This window comes from Triturus cristatus, chromosome 4_2 (genome assembly GCF_964204655.1).
Source record: "Triturus cristatus chromosome 4_2, aTriCri1.1, whole genome shotgun sequence".
NCBI lineage: Eukaryota > Metazoa > Chordata > Amphibia > Caudata > Salamandridae > Triturus > Triturus cristatus.
In genome coordinates, this window is record NC_140586.1 from 513,960,118 (window position 1) to 513,984,222 (window position 24,105).

At 45.5% G+C, this 24,105-nt stretch overlaps 1 protein-coding gene across 2 annotated transcripts in view; it reads left to right on the forward strand.

Annotated features, from left to right (window-relative positions):
- The window catches only part of LOC146834646 (calcium-activated chloride channel regulator 1-like), a 1,200,823-nt gene that overhangs the window by 283,298 nt on the left and 893,420 nt on the right, over positions 1-24,105 (forward strand). For both annotated transcript variants that reach the window (XM_085602117.1, XM_085602118.1), the window contains exon 4: positions 9,044-9,152. In XM_085602117.1, the coding sequence (XP_085458243.1) occupies positions 9,044-9,152 (109 nt within the window). The remainder of the gene's footprint in view (positions 1-9,043; positions 9,153-24,105) is intronic.

The following is a 24,105-nucleotide window of genomic DNA, read 5'->3' on the forward strand; positions in this document are numbered from 1 at the left end:
AAGCCCCCGGGTGTCTAGTTTTCAGAAATGTATGGGTTTGATAGGTTTCCTTAGATGGCCGCCGAGCATCGGCCCAAAAACCCAGGTGACCCCCTTTGCAAAACCAGGTGGTTTTGAGATAGGCAATTTTGATGTCACCTCACTACGTTTTGGGCCCTTGCCTGCCGCGGGTACTTGGGCCTCCCACACAAGTGTGGCACCATTTTTACCGGGAGACCCAGGGGAACGCTGGGAGGTGGGAAATTTGAGTGAGCCCGGTGATGCCACAACTTTCCCACACAAAAATGTGTGAAAAAAGTTATTTTTTCAGCTAATATTGAGGTTTGCAGGGGATTCTGGGTAAGGAAACGTTGGGGGATCCACGCAAGCCATACCTCCCTGGAAGCCCCCGTGTGTCTAGTTTTCAGAAATGTATGGGTTTGGTAGGTTTCCCTAGATGGCCGCCGAGCACCGGGCCAAAAACCCAGGTGACCCCCCTTGCAAAACCAGGTGGTTTTGAGATAGGCAATTTTGATGTCATATCACTACGTTTTGGGCCCTTGCCTGTCGCGGGTACTTGGGCCTCCCACACAAGTGAGGCACCATTTTTAACGGGAGACCCAAGGGAACGCTGGGAGGTGGGAAATTTGAGATGGACTTCAGTATGGATTGTGGTGGACAGGCCTTCAAGGTTAACCGACAATTGACACCACTAGGGTACACCTACTTGTGCTAAGACATCAAGCCTTCTAAGGTCTAGTGGGGCCTTCTACGGCCTAGCATGGGAATGTGCTCCCTCAGTACAGTGGTGTGGTGGACTGGTCATGAATGCGGAACCCGGTTTCCCAGTTCCAAATTCCACAGCTCTGGCCATAGTGCCACATCCCTACTGAACACCATACTTGCCCTCTGAAACTCGCACTGCCTTCAGCTGTAACCTAATTGTGCCCGCTATAAACACTTGGATGTGGCTCAATTCAAATGATGCACTTGATAAGAGTAATATGCTGCCTAAAAAAAAAAAAAAAAAGCAACCACTCATAGGGAATGCAAAGCATGTGAAATGTAAGCAGAAACAACATAGTTACCTAAACGATCTCTCACTAACTATTCAGAAATCAGCGAGTGGTTTCACCTGAAAAGTTATGGACATGACTAGAGGGCCCTGAAGGGAACCGTTTCACTGTCCATTGCTTACATCCTTACAAAACGTAAGCAGTATGGTATAAAAAGACCACATCCATAAACACAGAGCCATGGTACACATTGTGTTTTCCAATCCACCCATCAACCAGGTATTGCAGTACCTCCAGGAATGGTACACTCTCCCAACCTGAAAACAACAATGCTCTTCAAAGAAAGATGAGAAAATGAAAGTAGCACTTCACTGGCAAACTCTGAAAAGTATGCTGGTGAATTTGGATGTAAAAAAAACCAATCTGGCCACTTTGCAACCCCTCTGTCTTGCTATTATTCTCATATAAGAAATTCTATTTCTCTACATGCTGCTGCACTTTGGATTTGAAAAAAAGAAAGGCATTTCGCTGCATTTTTGGATCCATTTCACAGAGAAGCAACTAGAAAGACGAGCGTTTTTCAAATTTGGATCCATTTCACAGGGAAGCAAAAACAGGCACACAGGAACGAAGCCGAGCCTCGTGGCATGCCTGGGCATACCAAAGTGCCCCCACCCTTACCCAAACCCACCGATGCAAAAATCATGCTGCTGCACTTTGGATTTGAAAAATTACAAAGAAGGGCATTTCTCGGCATTTTTGGATCCATTTCACAGGGAAGCAACTAGAAAGACGAGCGTTTTTCAAATTTGGATCCATTTCACGGGGAAGCAACAACAGGCACACAGGAACGAAGCCGAGCCTCGTGGCATGCCTGGGCATACCAAAGTGCCCCCACCCTAACCCAAAACCACCGATGCAAAAATCCTGCTGCTGCACTTTGGATTTGAAAAATTACAAAGAAGGGCATTTCTCGGCATTTTTGGATCCATTTCACAGGGAAGCAACTAGAAAGACGAGCGTTTTTCAAATTTGAATCCATTTCACAGGGAAGCAACAACAGGCACACAGGAACGAAGCCGAGCCTCGTGGCATGCCTGGGCATACCAAGGTGCCCCCACCCTAACCCAAACCCACCGATGCAAAAAAAAAACCCTCCCCAGCCCCAAAACTCACCTTTACTCTCCGACGCGCAGGAAGCCATTTGCTTCCTGCGCCACGGAGAGCAAACGGGAAACCTCTAATGACGTCAGCACGGCTCGCGCGCTGACGTCATTGATGACGCAGGGGCGGCGGGGGGAGGCAGGGGAAGGTCTTCACTGTCACCCCACAAAATTATCATGGGGAGGGCTATGAGATTGTCAGCTATGTCTGCTCTTGTCAATATCATATATGACATGTTTCTTGATTACAGCAAAGTATTGGCTGATTTGGTGGCTTCTGTGTCTCATCAGGTTGAGGTGGCCAAAGCCCTTCTTCATCAGGAGCAATGTCATGACCTTAGTCCAGGTGACTGGGTCTTGGTGAAAAAACATGTCTGGAAGAGTTGCCTGGAACCTCACTGGCGTGGTCCCTACCAAGTGATTCTTGTCAACACAACTGCTGTGAAGAACGGATGTCTCCCCAACTGTGTTTATGCTGACCATACTCATAGATTCATTGTCCCCTTTATGAAATCATAGCACCTCTCCCATAAGTGCTAGTGGTGGTTGAGAGGCCACAGGAGCAGGTTCGTCGAGCTGTAGGGGACCAGTCCGAGCCTGAAGCAGCACGTGACCGATCTGAAGGGGGCTTGATGAGTCGACAGGTGACACTGAAGTAGAAGAAACCTTTCTAGTGTTGGTAAATGAGCCAGAGTCAGACCCTAGTGAACGACCTAGTATTGTAGAACCACGAGTGGCAGAAAGGGACTGTTGGTACAGAAGGCAAGAAAGAGGCAGACTAAAGTTAGTAACTGAACGTTAACTTACAGCTATTCCTGAAATGTGTGAGGAATCTGATTTCACTGGTGATAAAGGAGGAGGGCCTGCTGTGAGTAGATCAAAGAGATCAAGGGTACCTTTTTGGAGGTAATCTTGAGTGGACATTCTTTGCTGCAAATGCATATGGTTGAAACTTCCGGGGCTTGATCAACAGTTTCATCTTACTTTCAAACTTAGTTTATGACGAGACTAAGTGCTTTGAGACATCTTATCCTGGATGTAGCTGAATTTCTCTTTCTAGATTAGAGGGAATTCCCTGTGCTAGTTGAAGAACTGAAAGATTATCTAGGTCCTAGTGGAAGAAGAATAAAGATAGGGTTGCCCTGAGAAGAACGTGGATTAGAGCTAGTGAAGTCTCATGAAGATCTGTAAATAATGCTGTTGCATATCACAAACTTTAGTTTTGCTTTTTGCACAGGTGGAGACCAACAGAGAAGACTCTGCTGCTACTATTCTCCACCCATTGGTCTTACTTTAGTGAAGTTATAGAAACTAACCCATATTACCATAGACGTAGATACATATTATGGATTACCTTCTTAGTTATAGTTGCAGTATTAATTTATTTGCTTGTAGGATTATATTCCCCTACATCTAATGCAGCAAATGAGAAAGCTAAGTCTAAATCCAAATTATCACACGCAGCTGATAGAAACCTTTTTTCATTACACAATCAAAATTTGCATAAAGATTTATCTAGAGGAGATTCCAACTTGGAAGCATACACTAGATTGCTTTACAAATATGTTGACATCATGGATGCAAGGGATTGCTACGTTGGTATGCAATTACCTGCTTCAGTGGCCAAAGGCATAACTTACTACCATATACGTTTAACATATGGCTTTTCCTATAGTCTTTTATTGAGTCTTTTCTATGGACAGGGTAATTTCCTGTACTATTATTCGAATTATGATTTAGTCCTTTCAGAAGTTTCTATGTTCAAACATTTGAATAAACATACAAATTCCCAAATAAGTGACACGCTTTGAAGATAAGTTGTCCCTATCAAAACACTAAACATTGTTTATGCCCATAGACATAATTTAAGATGCTTGTTGACTGATGTTGAAAAGACATTTTTACATTAGGTAGAAGACAGGTTCTGTGCAGTATTAGCTAATGTCTTTCAATGAACGAGAATACCCAAATGGTCACAAGAGAAGATGGATCAGCAAACAGCAGGAAGTACAGAAGCATTATCCATAGATTGGCAACATACAGGGAAATTATGTATACAGAATGATAAGAACAAATTGGATACTTTGTAGGAAAGAGTGAATGTGATCATACATTTGAACCTAGAGCACAATTTATTTAGAAAGTTTTATATAACGCGAACATGACCACCGAGGGTATAGGAGCGCTTTACAGTTTATAGATTAAGAATAGTGCAAACAAATAAAAACATAATCAACAAGAAACCACAGATTAACAGTCTAAAAATTGTCCGAGCATTCTTGTGAGCCTGGCAACTGGGCCACAAATCAACGTCTCTAGCCCCCGAATCAGATGGAGAGGCCAGAATGCGGCAGAAATCTCTTCATCAGGAGCCCTTTGACTTCTTTTTTGAAGAGGACTGCGGAGGACTTCACCCTGACTTCAGGGGAAAGGGAGTTCCAGATCCTCGGTGCCATACCTGAGAAGGCTTGATTGTAAGTTTTTTTTTTTTCTTGAATTTTTGTGCTTTGAGCGAAAGGGTGCTGGCGCTTCTGGATGCTCTGGAACCACATGAGAGCTTCAGTTTCTGTGCGAGGTACACCAGGGTGTTGAAGTGTATGGCTTTGTGTGCCATGCATGCAATTTTTAAATGTATCAGACCTTCATATGGAAGTCAGATCAGGGCCCGCAAGTACGGAGAAATATGGTTGAATCTTTTAGTGCCAGTTATGAGCCTTGCAGCAGAATTGAGGGCAACCCTAAGAGGAGCGGTCTTTACTCTGGGCAATCCGCAAAGCATTGCACTACCATAGTCCAGCTTTGAGATCGCTAGTGCTTGCACAGCCACCTCTAGGTAATGAGCAGGGAAATAGGGTTTGAGTTTCCTCAGGATCCTGAGCTGATAGTTAGCTCCTTTGGTAAGGGAGCTGATGTGCTTCTGCATGATCAGACTTTTGTCTAGAATGATACCCAGAGAATATGCCGAATCAAGGAGGAGAGGTCTGCAGTATAGAGCTGTAAGTTGATTCAACCATTGTTCCATGACTGGGGAGTGCTAGTGGGGTGACATTAGGAGGAATACGGTTTTTAAAGCATTTAGTTTCAGGTAGTTACGTGTCAGCCAGCTTTGAGTTTCCAGCAGGATTAAGTTGAGGGATTGAATGTCCTCATGGGAGGCAATCTTCAGGTAAAGTTGGGTATCATCAATGTACATGTGATAGTGAATGCTGGATGATTTCAGAATTTCAGTCAGAGGCTCCATGAACAGGTTAAAGAGTGTGGGAGACAGTGCAGAACATTGTGGAACCCCCAGCGTGACCGGTGAAGGATGGGAGAGGGATTGGTTCACCTTGAAGCTTTGGGATCTATTCTGAAGGAACGAAGAGAACCAGTTAAGAGGCTCAGACAGCCCCATCCGGTGTTTCAGGAGGTCAATTAGGTTATCGTGTTTGACAGTATCGAATGCTGATGAGAGGTCAAGAAGGATCAGTAGGCAAGACTCATTATGGTCCAATATTCTTAGCGCATCATCAACGATGTGCGTTAGTGCAGACTCTGTACTATTGCCCAGGCAGGAACCAGATTGGTATTGGTCTAGGAGTTGAAAATGTTCAATATGGTAACAGAGTTGGGCTAGAACACATTTCTCCAGGAGCCTTGCCAGGGTGGGGATATTAGAGATTGGGCGAAAGTTCTGAAGGTCCGTGGGATCCGCGGATGGTTTCTTTAAAATCGGAGTTACTTGACCCGATTTTAGGCAATCAAATGGAGATGATCCTGTGATTCCTGGAGTTTATTTTATTTGTGGGGGAAACGCTTATTTTAAATGGCCCAAGAAATGGTAATGCGCATGGTACCTAGGTGTAGCCTTTCCCAAAATATATCATGTAGAGAACTTTGATCATCCTGTGTGGGGACAGAAAAATAGACCCAAAAGAGGAGCTGGAGATCTTCTTTGTGCAATTATCCCAAATGTAGGGGTAATACTGAATGATATTAAGACTAGAAATGTATCCACTGCAGTTGATGAGCTGTCTATTAGTATGGCAGGAGCTTTGTTACTTGTAGAAACAGAAACTATTGCTATTACGTCAATGGTTTTGCAGAACAGACTTGCGTTAGACATTCTTCTTGCAAAGGAAGGCAGAGTGTGCTGAATGTTGAAAGTTCAGCATTGTTGTACTTACATTCCTGATAATAGTAAGGATTTACAGAAGTATATCAAGAATATTACTGACTTGAAGAGATATTTGAGTGGCTTGACAGCGACAGTTGCATGGGAAGCCATTGGAAATAAACTCAGTGCAGTAGGAAATTGGTTTGGAAACTTGGGAAGTGGAATAGTAGGTTCTATCTTGTAATCTCTTTTGATTATTACACTTCGTGCAATAGTTATAGTAGTGTCTTTTAAGGTTTATAAGAGGGTGAAGGCAAAGCAGGGAATAAAAAGAAAGAGATCTGATGTGGAACAAGAAGAGCAACAGAGCAATTATTATGATGATATGCAACATCTAGAATAACTCATACAATAGATAATTAAACCCACAACGTTTTAATCGGTTATCTGATAAGATCAAGAGATTAATGTGAAGGCTTGATTTACCATCAGAGGGGGGATTGCAGCAGCTTCATTTTTACTCCAACCTTACATGTCACATATTTACATTGTACTTCTGTATTACGTGTGTTATAAATATTTTAATTAACAATGGAGCTTCAAATGTATTTTTGAAATGTTCCATGGTAGAATAATAGAATCATTTCATTTGTGCATTCTAATGTTAAAGATTTCTCGTGAACATGTAGTTCTCATTCATAGCTATCAAATGTTTTAAGATGTAACACACAGTTATATGTAACTATGATTCTATTCCACATGGCATTCTTTTACATGCACTAATTACGAATGTGCATGCACCTATATTCAAATGTTAAGTGCACTTTAACTGCTGTGCTAACTTAGCCTAACTGGAGGCCCCTAAGTTCCTGAGTTTTGATGTTTCAACTTTCACATAGGAATTGTTTTGCTTGCATGTTCTCTCCTCTGCAGGTGCAGTCACAAGGCTTCATAAGTTAGGGAAAAGGCATTGTTTATTTGTAGCGATAGTAAGGCACGGGAGAAAGGTTTTGGCAAGAAGAAGATGTGCTAACGAAGTTGGAGACACATTCTCATTGCAGAGAAAGGATGCTCAAGGTCGATCAAATGTACTCATTTGAAGGTGTGGGAGAAGAGCAGAATGTTGCCAATTTCTACCCAAGAAGATGGAAATGTACTGGAGATAATTACGTTAATTACCTTAAATACTGTGTGTGTTAATAGGTGTTGCATTGTTAGTTAGAGGCAGAGACCTTTAGGATTCCACAAGGTGCAGACCTCTTTGCTATTCCTCTCACCATGTGGCTTCATACTATACACTCTTTAGACTTGGAGTACTTTTACGAAAGACTCCATTATGCTGACACCTGTTCATTGCTTCTCATAGCTTGATTAGGGTTTTCCCAAATTTAGTATAGAGTAGGGTAAGTTAGATTATTTCAGAAATACTAACGACTAGGGAGGAGGATTGAACTCTGCAATTTAATCTTCAGATTCTCTTTCTCATTTTCTGTATTGTCATGACTGAGTTTTTTGTGTACTTTCTATTGTTTAGGCTAAATTTGGATTTATTCTTGTGATCCTATATTTATATATTATGCATTTGTAACTCATTGATATCAGTTTGTCTGTCTTAAAACCCTGTACATTTATTCAGTGGTCCTGTCCTTTATTCAGTAGTCCTGATGATGCCTACCTTTGGCTCCTGTTTCCATATTATGCGCCTGCTGAGAAGAGCTCTCCCCTTCATACCTCTCTCTGCAAGAAAAACGGTGGTACAGGCCCTAGTGATTAGTCGTATGTTGCTGGCTTCTGCTAATGATATATTTCTTTCTAAACTGCAGGTGGTGCAGAACACTGCGGCTTGCCTTATTTGTAATCTGTCTGCTATGACCGCATCTGCGCCCCTCCTTCAAACCCTTCATTGGCTTCCAGTAAAGAACAGAATTATCTTCAAACTGTGCTGTCTTACACACAGCGCCTTAACTGGTTGTGGCTCTGTTTACTTAGCCACCAAACTTAGACAGTACCACCCTCCTAGACTGTTGAGATCATGTGAGAAATCACTGTTAAGTATCCCACGTATTAAGAGGGCTCGCTTGGGCGGCAGGTCCTTTTCCTTTTTGGCCCTTTATATTGGAATAAGCTACCACGCTATATTAGGACTTGTACGGATCATTTTTGCTGTAGGAAATTACTGAAGACAGTTTTGTTCTGAGCTGGTTGCGCTACTCTGCTTGGCTGCCTGGTCGCACCGAGATACCCCTCGGGGTGATTCAAGCGCGTTATAAATGGCATTAACATTAATATTATTCTGTGACTAGTGTGTCAGCCTGTTATTTTGATTTGAAATTTATGCTAACTCCATCTTAACTCTCATGCAGCTACTTAACATTTGGAACTGGCCAACAGTATTTCACAGATGTTTAAAAAACACTTTGTCATCTTATTATTGCATGGGTTGGTAAAATGAGCCAGAGTGCATTGAAGGTGGGTGAGAGTTTGGCAAATTTCCTAATCTTTTTGGGCAGCAACAAAGACTCACTTCCTTGGGGCCAGTCAAGTGAAACTGGACTTAGGCTTGTACAGCTGTCTAAAGGTTGTTTCAGACAAATCAGTGTTTGCTTAACTGAATTTGTCAGCGGATTGTGCCCTTTTTGAGATGTATGTTCTAGAGTTTAATGCAGCAACATTATCTCCCTTATTTTCAAAAAGAAAACTGACTCATTTGATTGCTGGTTGCATGTGTTGACATGATTAAATATGTAGTTGTATGAACTCAGGCTTAAATATTCTTATTGTTTCTACAGGCCGAGTATTTGTTCATGAATGGGCCCACCTCCGATGGGGCGTGTTCGATGAATACAACAATGACAGACCATTCTATATATCTGGAAACATTAATGTACAAGCCACAAGGTACGATTCGTACTCAGTGTTGATGTATGTGTACATTTTTACTGACAAAACACTTCTTTGAATAGGCCCACTTTTTACCTCTTGCTGACCTAGCTCACTCACTTAAATTGTTCTCATCCATTATGCCATGTTTGGGTATTCAGAATGTAACATAAAGCCTGAGCATGAAACCAGGACATGTCACATATGGAATAGGCACCCTTGTCTTTGCATTTCAACAATGACAATTTTGAATTTGAATTCTTTTTCTGGCTAGAACAAAACGATGGCTGGAATATACTGGCACATGCATCAACAATGCCATTTGCGATTCCTTATTAGCGAAAAATAAGGATTCGCTAATAAGGAATAGCAAAAGGCTATGCATGTAGAAATCGCTTAAAAATAGCGATTTCTAAACATTCTTTAATTGCGACTCGCAAATTGCAAGTCGCAATTAAGGAATACCTCCCCATTCATTCCTATGGGCCTAGAGGCCCATAGGAATGAATGGGAAGAAATTCTCAATTTGCGATTCTCAATTAGAGACTCTCAAATTGAGAATGCAATTTCAAGGGTGTCAAAAGGACACCCTGTTGCAGCCCTGAAATCTGCATATGAGTACATCTTGCACACACACATGCCCCAAGGGCATGTGTGTGTGTAAAATGGAACTTTGAGAAACGCACTTTAGTGCATTTTTCAAAGTTTTTGCAAATTACCATGAAGTTCAACTTCATTGTAATTTGCTCCCCCTATTAGCGAAATCGCTAGTTTTTTTTACTTTAATGCACTGCATTTAAGGAATCTCAATTTGCGATTCCTTAAATGCAATGGCAATTTAAGTAATCGCAATTTAGAGATTACTTAAATTGCGAGTTTTGCATTTGGGATAATGCATCCCAAATGCAAAAATACCGGTCGCAAAAGGGCAGATTCTGAGAATCTGCCCGTTTGCGACCGTTTTTTGATTTGATGCATGTGGGCCATAGAATCATAAACATGTGACATAAAGAAAACATATTCAACACCATTATGAACAAGCATTAACAGAGCTGATAGGTTTGGCTTTTTTATATTGTACGCACAGAGAGCTAGAACATTCATTCATGCTTTGACAACGATCCCACAAACATGCACAAATGCAAACAGAACACATTTAAAGACATCCATGTAGACACAGAGCAACACACCTGAACATGCCCATATGCATAAGACAACGCTCAGTGGGCATCTGACATAGAGATGCTCATCCAGACCACCTTCAGACAATCAAGCACACAAGCCTGCAGTCTTGCTGGCATCCACTGAAACAGACCTCAGGACACGAAGTCCCTCATGCACAGAAACTAATAGGCATAAAGGTGCCCATGCAGACTGAACCACTCGTATAGACTATCTCTCTCACATACACATGCACACACATATGCGCACACATACACAAACACTCTCCCACTCAAAGCGGAGGACTAAGATCTTGTCCAGCTCTCGGGACTGTACCATCAACAGGTATTCGTCATGGTCCAAGTCTTCCAGAAAGTCAACGGGAGAGCACAAGAAGACTAAATAGAATTCACCCCAGTTCCTCCACTCTCAGCCTGAGAAGTTGCGTGAATGTCAGAGCTTCTCTCAGTCTCATTCCTTGTCCCCAGCTAAGTTCCAGGGGTCCTCAGTGACATTGCAACAGATTGAGGCCTTTAAAGAGGCAATATTTCATTTGTTTAGCAGTCTTCTGGCTCCCTCTGGCACACCTTCAGGCCTAACAAATCACAAGGCCTGCCTTCCACTTACCATTGTGGGTCTGCCCTTGGTGCGGTCTGTGCCTTGTGAACCCATCTCAGGTTCCGATTAGATGTCAGAGCCAACTCCCAACTTGGCACCAAAATCCATGCCAGCCTGACACCTCCAGCATTGGAGGAGGGCCCCTACCCCAATAGTCCTATACAACTCTGAGCTGAATTTGTCTCAGCCACACCTAGATTGTGTCCCTAAGTCATACTGATGCACCCAGTCCCAGTCCGTTACATGCCTTTGCCTCAGAGCAGCACCCTAGCGCTCCAGCAACTTTTCAGTTCGGACTCTGTGCACTTTCCCCTACTCTATGATGATGACAATTTGTACAGAGACTTCTCTGGCCATGGGTTCTGTTCTCTCCCTTAGTCTTCACAGGAAGAGAGATCCTCCTTTGCCGTAGCAATGAGACAGGCAGCAGATGTATTGGATTTACAATTGCCACATATAGAAGTCAAAACTAAATTATTGATAGACCTTTTGCAACCCGGACAGATTACATTTGAGACCATGTAGCTCAGCTCTTCGTTCCCAGGCTAAATCACATGGCCCTGAGAAGGCCGTTACCGGTCAAGATCCTTCACACTTCCCGTGGCAGACCGTTTTAATTAACTTCGGATGACGGCATTCAAGCAGCCCTGTCCTCAATACTGGTCCCACTATGCACCCCTCAGCACCTCAGGGGTGGACATTATTGGACTAGTCCTGCGATTCCCGCTCCGACCTACAGTGATTCATGCCACCTGTGGCGCCCTTACTCCATTCCTCTAATTTCTTGCTTCTTCAGCAATTTAACCCGGTCCTGTCCGGTCAAATTCAGCTTGCTCACAATTGTTTTGTCCTGAAGATTATCTCGAATAGCTGAGATTGAAACACCGTCGACCCCCTACAACAGGAACTCCTCACACTTTGTAAATTCTTGAGGAGTTGCAATATAAGTTGTCAATGCGATGTCCATGTTTTAAGTCACCATCACTTTTCACGGCACGCTTGTTGATGTTTTAAGTCACCATCACTTTTCACGGCACGCTTGTTGTCACTTACCTATGTTAGCACCTGAATATTTTTCTTTAAATAAATAACAGACGTTATTTTGACTTACATGTCCCTGTGCCTATTACTTACTGCTCCCTAAGATATTAATTATCTATTACAATTCTACTACAGTGTAGTGTAGTGTGTTCCTGCCTCACTAGACCCCCTAGGATATCGCGATTTGCAAAACAATCACGGAGTCGGCACTTTTCTAAAAATCAAGAGATCTTTTACAAAGTGCCTGCAAAATATGTTAAAAAAACAAAACCATGGCATTCACCCTCTCTCTACTGGCTCTGTGCTGTCGCTGAACCAGTAAAGGGAGGGTGAGCAACAGACCAGCAGGCAGCAGAGGTTTTACAGCCTGCCTTTGAAATGCAGAGCCCCCTCCTGGGCGATTTGCCTGCAGCCGCCTCACACATTTGTGTGCCCCTGCCGGCTCTGCAGGCCGTTGAAAGGATCTCTTGCCCCCCCACTGCACTCCGTTTCTCTCCATCCTCACTTTTCTCCTATTAATGCTCAACCTCTCCCCATGTCTCCTCTTTTTTTTCTTCTTTTTTTATATACCCTCAATTCCAGCTGCTGCGCCACACCCCTTCACCCCCCCTCACCCCTGCTGCCCAACACACACAGGCTGTCTGATGCCAAAAAGAGAAGGTGTCATATTATATTATATTCTCTTTGGCAACAGACACCCTCCGGTTCTAGGCACTGTGCTGCTGTAGACTCTGCAATGTTACAGCACAGGGAGAGGATATGGTCTATCGGGTAGAGCAGTCGACCTCGAAGCTGGGGAACCGGGTTTGAATCTCGGCTGGGATGCTCAATATCCGGTGATTCTGGGCAAACCACATAGGGCCTAGTTAGGATGTAGGTCGGAAAGCCTCCGACCACAGGTCGGTGGGCTTTCCAACCGAAATCCTTGGTTTGAATTCTGACCACAGTATTAGGATTACGGCGGTCAGAATTCAAACATTCCGACGGGCTCCTGGAGCCCATCTGCCAGTTGGAAACCAAGCATAATCCAGTGCGGACGGCGTTTCCGCCTCTGGGATTATGATGTTGTTTTCCGACAGGCTTACCATGTTGGGCGTTCCGACATGGAAAGCCTGTCGGAAAGTGACTTTGGGGGCCCTTAGCAGGGCCCCCCTTCTTGTGCGGCCCTCGGTTGGGGGCCAAGTAAATCCCTGCACTGTGTGGGAGTCACTGTGAGGTGCCTGCCAGACGGTGCAGGGATTTACAGTGACTCCCGTTTCTCTATGGGAGCTTGTGCTGCGGGCGGTTTCCGACTGCAGCACAAGGTCCCATAGGGAAATGGGAGTCTGCCACTGCACCATGTGCGGTCTCATCATAATAGCAGTTTCGGACCGCAGACCTGAGGTCGGTCAGTCTCGAAACCGCAGGGATGTTGGTCGAAGAAAACTCCAACCGACATCCAAATCAGCCCCTTAATCTCCCAGTGACTAACAAAATGAATGTGTCCATCTGTAAGGCAACTGATGTTCATGTAAAGCGCTCTGATACCTGATACCCTTGGGTCAAGTTTGTGCTACATAAAACTAAAAAAAAAAAAAAAGGCCTCTTGCTCTCATCTTTTCTGTTTGTAGGTTTCCAAATGACAGATGCCCACACTGGGTCCTAGATGGAGTCACTGTTGATCATCTTGGTACCAGAAAAAAACAAAATCCTGTACCCCTGTCATCCTTTGAAGCGTCTTGTAATTCTTATATTCTCCTTTTCCTCTCCCATTGGAGTGATGCAAGCTTTGGTATTTTCCAAATCCAATGGTGATGTTTGGCTGGCTTCCTGATCAGACTCGAACTACCAAAGCTCCTGACAACTGTATGCCAACAGTCCTTCATTTTTATTTGACATCACCTTAGCTGTTCCATTCTTTACTTGTTTCAGCGTTAAAATGTAGCTGAAAGGAAAGTTTGTTGCTTTTTGCACTGGGTGTGCTATGCTTCTCTTGCAGCATTGACTATATAAACTTTGTATCCTATTCACAGAAATCTGATCATTACTTGTATTATCTAAGCACTTAGTGGCAGTATCTGTGAGTAGAACCAATGAGCTGTATCTACCACAATATATGCCAGAGTAGCATATTCTGGAAAGAGTTCCTGTATAACATTATCTATGGACGGCTCCATGTGATTGCCCCTGACAATTTAGCCAGATCTAGGAGGCCTATTCTCCACATCATAAGCTCAACTTTGTGTAGCATCTTCAGTGTCTCTACCATTTATCAGTCCAAAACTCCCCTATTCCATATCAAAGGGACGTTTTAGAATTGTATTAAGACTATTACTTAGGCAGTCTTTTTTTGCCACTTACAAGCTCATTCTGAAAGCCATTTCTCTCAGGTGCCATGAGGTTATATTTAAGCCAAAATGTCCTATTGGAAAATGGAGAACAATAGGCAGTATTACATCAAGGTGTTCTACTTTCCACAGTATTTAGGAAATGCAAATTGCTCCAAGTTTTAAATGGAGGACTGTTAGAAGCCCCAGATCCCTGGCTGACTGAGGTAGGTACCGTAGGCCAAACAGGGACCCACGAGCCCCCAACGTTAGGGAAAGACAGGTCGCCTCTAGAGATAGCCCCCGCTCCACCCCCTTGGTAGCTTGGCATGAGCAGCCAGGCTTATCTTCAAGGCCAATGTGTAAAGTATTTGCAATTACGCTCACAGCAACCCAATAATGACGCCACAAATAGACTACACACGAGTTTCAAAGAAAAACAAGTATATGTTTATAAAAAGATATACAATGTGACCACACAATACTAAACCAACATATGCGTCGGGGTAACACTCCCGCTGTCCTATTACTATTGAGCTAAACTAAACAATCCTATGTACTCCTAATGTCTTAATATGCAGACCGTTATGCAACAATCAGGTATTTCACAACATAAGAATGATGCAGATCGTAATACGGCTATCTGGCGATTTATACTGTTACTGTAATGCAGTGTGTAATGCAACAACATTGTAAACTGTTATGCCCCCGTAATGCAATGCCTATGGTCCCCTTCAGATACTCTGTTAGGAAAAAGCGATGCAACGTGTAATACAGTTATCAGGCAGTTCGTTATGCGAAACAAATGCAATGCGGAACACATATATCAGGCAGTTCAGTATGCAACTCTAATGTAATGTGTAATACGACAATCCGGCAGTTCGTAATGCAAGACTAAGACAAGGCGTAACACATCTATCAGGCAGTTCGTTATGCAAACCTAGTGCAATGCGTAACAAACCTATCAGGCATCTTGTTATGCAAAACTAATGCAATGGGTATTACGACAAACAGGCAGTTCATTGTAAAGGAATAAGGCAATGCGTCATACAATCATTAGATACTCCGTTATGCAGGAATAATGCAATACGTAATTTACTCCAGCACCATTCACGGTGCCTCCGGCGGTCTCTCCACCACTCGTGCTGGCTTGCGGTTAGTCTACAGCCACAGTTGCCCCCCCCACATGGATAAGATATAACACAGTAAATGCAGCTTTGCACTTTGGCCCCGGTGCTGCCACTCCCTAAGCACACGGGCTGCGATACGCGCCAAAGCAGGGGCTCATATTGCAGGACAGAGAAAGAGACTGAGAGTGTCTTCCTCCAAGCCCGCGCCCCACTTCAGGGGTCGACACACATTACCTGGGGGGCGCAAACCCACTCTCCTCTCCTCGTCCAGCGACTTGGGCCTCCGATGCAATCTCTCTGAATTTCCGGGCAATGGGATAATCCCAGGCTGCACACTACACCCGTCAATGAGACTCACTGGACTCCGGGTGCACAATAACCAAACAACTCCTCATGGCTGCATACAACACACCCACACACTCAGGCTGCACACGACACACCCACACATCGTCGCTGAGACACACTTGATATTCGGGAACCCACGATCACAGGGCACAAATCGCGCAGGTCGCCGGCGGTAGAAGGCACACGCACCCCGGATCGCGGAGACACACTTTATCTTCTGGCACCCCAGATCACAGGACACGACTTGTGCAGGTCACAGGCTGTAGAAAGCAAATGCACACAGCGTCGCTAGAGACACGCTTCATCTTCGGGCGCCCCCAATCACAAGGCACCTCTGGCGAGGGTCTCAGGCTGCAAACAGAACACACACACTGCGTCGCTGAGACTTACTTGGCTTCCCGGTGCACATGTTCACAGGACGATCCTCTAGAAGGACTCAGGCTGCACCAAGCACATACTGCATTGCTGAGTCTCGTTTGGAACTCCACGTGCCCAAGATCACAGGGCACAACTTATGAAGGTCTCAGGCTAGACAGAGCAAACGCACACAGCGTCTCTGAGAGTCTTCTCTGGAAACTTTTGTGTTCCTGTGTTTCCAAACAGGGAGCCAGCTCACCTCAGGCCCTTGGGGACAGTTACTTCAGGACACAGCACAAAGAAAAGTCCTTCAAGCAGAGGGGACACAGCATACAGCAAAATCCCTTTAGCATTTCCTTGGTTGAAACAGCAAGCTGCAGGCCAGCCCCATATCACACAGCAAGAGCAGTCCTATCCATCAGTCTCTTCAGTTGTTTCTTCCTTGGCAAAGGTCTTCTTGACTACGAAGTAGATCCAGTCTTGTTCACACTTGATCAAGCCATTCCTCAAAGTTCAGGGGCTTCAGCTCCCATAGTTATACCCCTCAATGGCTTTGAAGTCTTTGTATTACAGGGGGCCCTGACCCCTGCTCAAACCAGTTCTGGGTGCCTCCCTACCAGAAACACCTTCTTCCTTTGATTAGTGGGGGTCTGGATTCTCAATCACTCAGCAGGAGATGGGGCAATTGTTTTATAGCACCAGCCCAGGCCTCTTCACCTCTAGGGGCTTCTCCTCCCCCTACACTCCAGATGCAGGTCAGCCTGTCCTATCTCACTTCCCCCCCTGGGTCAAGACATTCCCCAGATCCTATCGCTTTCAAATCCAGCCAGTCAATCCACAACCAGGCAGAGACACACAGAAATGTTTAAAGCACAAAAACCTAGCCACTTCTGAAAGAGTGGCTTACAAACAGATAATGCAAAAACCATCTTCATAAAAAGATGTGTTATTGCAGGGTGAGTTCAGGCATACTAAACTTCACCTTTCCATCTTAAGCTTTTGGGAAGATAGGCTGGAAAACATATTACACAGCCTTCCCATTTTATCCAATGGGCAAGATGGCCTTTCAGCAATGAAAAACGAAATGGAGATTATTTCACTGTCAGGACATGACACACACCATAGTACATGTCCTACCTTTCAGATGCACTACACCCTGTCCAGGGGGGACCCTAGACGTACCATAGGGGTGTCTTTGGTGCACAGAAAGGGAAGGTAAGTCCTGGCAAGTGAGTGCACTTGACAGAACAGCATGGCAGTTTCACAAACTGCGCACACTCCCTGCAATGGCAGGCCTGAGTTCCCTTTTTAAGGCTACTTGTGTGGGTGGCACAAATAGTGCTGCAGGTCCACTAGCAGCAATTGCATTACCAGCCCTGGCACACATAATGTACTAGGGACTTTACTTAGTAAGGCAAACATACCAATCATGGACAACCAATTACCATTACTTTATACAGGGAACACTTACACTTTGACACTGGTTAGCAGTGGCAAAGGGCCCGATTCACAGAATTAACTTAAGACAAAATCCTAAACTTACTACTTTTGGTATTCACAGAATGCACTTACTACTTTTGAAATTCACAGAATGCACTTACTACTTTTGGTATTCACAGAATGGATTTCCGACTACTAACTTTACGTCCGCACTCGGGCCGGAAATTCCGGCCCGGAGGCGGAGCTTCCGGGCCAGAGGCGGAGCTTCTGGGCCGGCGGTGGGGATTCCGGCCAGTGGCGGAGATTTAGCCATGGCCAAAATCTCCACCTCCGGCCCGAGTGTGGACGTAAAGTTAGTAGTCGGAAATCCATTCTGTGAATACCAAAAGTAGTAAGTGCATTCTGTGAATACCAAAAGTAGTAAGTGCATTCTGTGAATACCAAAAGTAGTAAGTTTAGGATTTTGTCTTAAGTTAATTCTGTGAATCGAGCCCAAAGTGTCCAAAACATCTAAGTTGGCAACACATGTCAGAAAAAAAGGTCTAGGGGAAAAGCAAAAACTTTAGGGAACTTTAGCCAAAAAGGGCCAAGTCCCACAAGGACTTTGCACTGACAAAACATAGGTAGATCACAATTTGTACTCTACGCTGTCTATGCCCATTCTCAGAATGAGGATACTAGAATCTTATTCCCATTTATTATTAGTTTATAAATGTCTGCAATGTTGTCCTCTTCTAGTGGCTGCACCATACCATTTGTTAGACTCTTGTTTTGGGTTATTCTTTTTGTTGGCGTTAGGACTCTGAGCACCTTCCCACTGCTAACCAGTGCTAAAGAGCGTGTGTTGCTCCCCTAAAAATGATGACAATGGTGTATACTTGATCAGCATATTTATTGTACTGGTAAGTCCCTCGAAAAGCGGTATACCATATAACCAGGACCTGTACTTCAAATGCTACTAGTGGGCTATAGCATTGATTCTGTCACCCACGGAAGTAGCCTTTCAAACCTGTCTCAGTCCTGCCACTGCAGTGCCTACATGTACAGTTTACTGCCACTTCGATTTGGCATTTAAAACTACTTGCCAAGCCTTAAACTCCCCTTTTAGTACACATAAGTCAACCCTAAGGTAGACACCAAGTAATCCTAAGGGCTGGGTGCTATCTAAGTAAAATTAAGACATGTACCTTTATGTTTTGCATGTCCTGGTAGTGACAAACAGCCTATTTTGTTTTTCAGTACTGTAAGGCCTACCCCTCTCATAGGCCAGCATTGGGAATTCCTTAATACACTTTTAAGCTGTATTTCCTGATCAGAGAGGAGTAGCTTCTTCATGTTTCACGTGTTTGGAATGTTAATAATAAATCCTCCTTACTGGTGAAGTTTAATTTAAGATTACAGTTTTAGAAATGTCATTTTAAGAACATGGACATTTCTCTGTACTTACTGCTCTTTGTGCCTGATAGCCTGTCTCCAATACATGTCTGGGTTGGGTGACAACTAAACTTTCTGCATTCCCTCTAGATAGCCATGGACACAGGAAGATGAGGCTCATCTGCATTCTGAGCACTCATCTACATTCTAATGGGTCTTTATGGGCAGGGAGGAATGGGAGGTACTTGCACTTCAGTAGGTTGTGTCCGGGCCACACACAAAGCATTGATTTAGCCCCCAGGGTAAGCATGGCACACAGTACTGCATTGAAAAGGATCCTTGTGCATTTCCGAGAGTTCCTTTGAAGTCACCGCCTACATCAAAGGCACTTTTGGGTATAAGTAATGGGTCTTAGACCCCCTAAAACAGATCTTGAATGGAACCTCTGTCAGAAGGACTGCTGGAATGGTTAAAGCTCTCAACTGGACTGCTTGCCTGCTTGGTGCCCTGCTGCCTGCTGCTCCCTGGCTCTGCTTGGAGGATTCTGCCTTCCCTCCAAGTGATCTCCAAGGGCTTGCTGAGTTGCCTTCTGTCTTCTGAAGTCTTAGGGACACAAAATACTTTCTTCTATTCTGCTGGTGCTGCTGGATTCTGCCTTCTATGAGTCCTATCCTTGCCTTCGGTGCCCCTTTCAAGGTCTGGGCCTCAGATGTGGGTTCTGCAGCTGTTTTAATCAGAAACCGATGCAATGCATCGACTGCGTGAGAAATTCGGCTGCATCGGCCTTCGACGCAGAGGCTGCCTAATAGCAGCGGCTCCACAGCCTGTGCGTCCCGAGGATGCTCTGCGTGGCTCAACAGCGTCGCATTGCTTTCAGTTCAGAGCCCTTTAGGAAATGGCAGGTTCATTGGAAGAGGAAGAGTTCAGTCTGCAGTCTGATGCTTTGTCATTGGTAACCAAACAGAATATGGCAGTCCATGTCGAGGTCCAAGGTGAGTGTCGCAGAGAGTTTTCAGGGGACAGTGGAAGTTAATGATGCGGAGGGCAAAACCAAGCAGAAACAGGCCATATGGCGGAGATGAATGCTACTGCGTCCTTTTTACCACTGAGGCAGAATCTTCCGCATCTTCGTCCTCTGATGTATCATGTGCCTCACATGTAGGTGGTGTTGTTTTGTCTGCATCACTGTGTGGCAGTGACACATCAGGGGCCGGAGCTGGAATATCTGCCGCACTGTATGACACTGACACTTCAGGGGGCGGAGATGTGGATGGAGTAGTAGCAGCAGCATTCATCCGTGCCAGGCATTGTGGCAGTAATGCCATGATGAGGGTCTGCAGGGCAAGGGAGAACCCAGCTACCTCTCGCTCGTGTGCAGCCGCTCTTTCCGCCTGCATCCGCTCCATGTTCTCCATGATCCTCTGCTTGTGTCCCAACTTCCGTCTGACATCGTTGGAGCCACTCTGTCTAGACAGTTGTTCTTGTCTCAGAGTCAGGACTCCAGCGATATCAGCCATGGATTGTTGGAGAGCATGGAGTGGACTGTGGGTGTCCGTTAGGGACTGTGAGTGGTCCCTGATGGGACTTAGACACCCACGTATGACATCTAGTTTGGATGCTATGAGGTCGAACCCCGCCCGCACCTGTTCAGCCATCTTCTCCTGGCACCCCAACACACGGCGTTGGAAGGCCATGTGTTTGTGGGGGTCCTGGGAGGCAGCTGTTGTGGTGGGTGCTTCCTGCTGTGTGGTCTGTGCAGGGGCTGGGGTCTCCTTGATGCGGCTGGGCTGCCCTGCTCCTGGAGGTGGGGTGCCGAGGCTGTCCATGAGCTGTTGGAGGGCGTCGGTGTCGATGTTAGGGAGGTCATCTTCATCATCAGTGAAGAGTTGTTGGGTCTGCTCTGTAGAAGGTGTTGATTCTCCCTCTGTAATGTGAAGGGGAGATGCAGTTTAACATTGTATTCACATGTATGTTGACACATTGTACATGTTTACATACAGACTGCATGACAGTGTACATTGTGACTGTTTGGGAGGAGCTGCCTATTTGTGGCGGAACAGTGGACATTTCTACATCATCACGGATGTGTGTTTGTACTTGTCCATTATCAACGCACATTTCCCTGCTATGCCAAATTTGATTGGCCAGTTTCTACACACAAGCAGCACCAGTTGTGTCCTCTGTTCTGTTGTGAACGTGTTGCGGCTTGAACCACATTGTTGTCAATGTTGATGTGCTCTGAATGTTATGTGTGTGTGCTGCATTTTGGGAGAGTCGTCTCTGCAGCTCTGATTTTGCTGCCCTACTTATCCCTTTCCTGCGGTGTGGATTTGACTCCTGTGCTTATACAGTGCTAAGATGTTGCATATTTTTTTTAAGTTTGCAAAAACCTTTATTGAAATATTGCACGATACAGCATAATAGACATCACTTCGTAATATAAATTGTGGCAATGTACAGATCCCTCCCCCCCTTCATCGCACCCCAACAGCGATGAGGTAATCATCCACCCCCCCATCCCTACATGTTTGATAATACGGCTACAAGAGTCATAACAAAAGTCCAATCAAATACTGGTCACTTCAGTGTCCTTTAACACAGTCCACCATCAATCCCCAATCTGTCTTGTATAAAGGTGCAACAAAAAGCTCCCCTCTCCCCCGGCAGGTAAGACCCCCATACTCCACTTTGCAGGACCGCCTCTCATGTCAGGGCCCAGGTGTTAGCCGAGTCCACCCCCAGGTCGACCGGCACATCCGGGCATTATGGTGGACCCTTCCCCGGGCACCAATCTTCGCCCCTCAAGCACAGGCCTCAATCCTCCCTTCACCTCCCGCCCCCAATGTGACGTCAACATTCACTTCAACAGCCCTCTCCTCCTGTGCCAACAAATACGCAGTTAAAGGACCCCATATGTCCCGCGGACGCGATCTCGTAGGAAGAAGGTCCGCATACCCATGTAGTTGCTCCTGCCATGTAACCATTGAAGTAACCCAGTCCTTAAACTTGGGGGCCCGTCCCCTACCCCACATGCTCGCCACTTGCCTCCTAGCTAGTAACAGGCCCATGGCTAAGAATTTCTTATACTTAGTAGTAGCAGTGTTAATCAGTCCTAAAAGAGCGACCATAGGGCACAGCTGCAGCTGAGCCCCTATCATCCTGGAAAGCCCCTTAAACGTCAACTCCCAGAACCCTGCCACCTTCCGGCAGCTCCATGCCAGATGTACAAAGTCTGCTCCTGCCATCCCGCAGCGTAAACATCTATCATTATCTTGGAGCCCAAATCTGTACAATTTAGTAGGGGTGTAGTATAACCGGTGCAAAAACTTGAGATGAATAAGGCGCAGCCTGCTGTTGCCAGTAATGACCGTCATCTGCCCGCAACTAAATTCCAATTGTTCATCTGTCAATGGAACAGCCAAGTCTGCATCCCATTCTCCCCGAGCACGGCCGGGGGCGGACTGTGCTGCCTCCTGCTGGTGTTTATATAATAGCGATATGACGTGACGGGGGGGTGTTGTCTGCAAAAGCGCATGCAGAGGAGCAAATATGACCGGCTCCGCGGGGAAGTCGGGGGTCACCGTCTTTAGGGTGTGATGGAGTCTGACGTACAGAAACGTCTCCAGCACAGTCGGCACATGCTCCCCAAAAAACTGTTCCCTCGTGCGGAACTGCCCTGCCAAATAAAAATCTCCCCAGGTATAATATCTCAGGTTGTCAAGCATCTTTCGACAAGCCCCTTCCTCCGTCACTGGAAACGCAGGGTTCCGTGCCAAGACCACTTTAGGCGAATACATCACAGAGGATCCCGAACGGCGGGCCATCCGCTGCCAAGCACGTATAGTGCAATCTACCGTAGATGGGTCTCGCGTCTGTTCCCTCCCCGCAACAAAGAGGTAGCCCGTCGGGGGCGTAGGAGCCATATAGCCATCCTCGATCGCCAAGTGAGGCATAAAGGGCGGCGGGTGGAACCAGTAAGCAGCAAAGTGCGCTTGTGCACAATAATAATAAGATTCAAAATCGGGAACCTCAAATCCCCCCTGGTGATATGGTAGCATAAGCGTGGCCATGTTGAGACGCGCCTGCTTCCCCCCCCCGAATGAGTCGTGTGAGCTGTGTTTTTAAAGTACGTAAAAAGAACCGCCCTGGGTGATATGGGATATTAACAAATAAATATAATAATTTCGGCAGCAATACCATCTTGATCAATGATATCCTCCGGCCATAGACAGGGGGAGTCGCAGCCATTTGGAGATGTTGTCAGTAATCGTATTCATAGCTGTCCCATAGTTTAACCGCATTAATACCTCCTTATCTCTGGAGATATGAATACCCAAATATTTCAGGTCTTCCGATTCCCACCTTAGGGGATAATCCATAGGGAATGGAGTCGTCACATCAGTTAAGGGGAAAACTGCCGATTTCGACCAATTGATTTGTACCCCCGATATGACTCTGAATTTGGTTATTTCCCGTAGTATAGGGTTGAGATTGTCTTGGGGCCGCTTTACATACAGCGTCATGTCATCTGCATATAAATAAATGAGCAGTTGCCTGGAGGGATATATCAGTGCTTTGTCATTATGGTGTTGTTGAAGCGTCGCCGCTAAGGGTTCAATGGCAAGGGCAAATAAAATGGGGGATAATGGGCATCACAGACGCGTGCCCCTGGAAATGTCGAAGGGTAAAGACTTAGCCCCATTTAACAGGACAGACGCGACCGGTTTACCGTAGAGCAATTTAATCCAGTTTAATAAAGTGTACGGCATTCCCATACGTTCTAACACGCCTAGCAAGTAGTCCCATTCTAGGGAATCAAACGCCTTGGTGGCGTCAAGGAAGACCGCTACTGCCGAGCAAGCGGGATCAAGATCCTGCAACACTGCGGCCAGCGTCCACAAGTTATGCGATGTTGCGCGGCTCGGGATGAACCCCGCCTGATCAGGGAGAACCAGCCGCTGCATCAGCAGGCCCAACCGAGTCGCCAACACCTTAGCTAGTATGTTAGTATCACAATTTAGCAGCAACAAGGGGCGGTAGGAGTCACAAGATATTGGGGGCTTTCCCGGTTTCAGCAACAAGGTTATTAAAGCCTCCCGCATTGTCCTAGGTAGACTACCCTCCTCCAGTGCCGTATAGAAGACGTCTTTCAGAATGAGAGCAAGTATGTGAGCATAGGTTTTATGGAATTCTATAGGC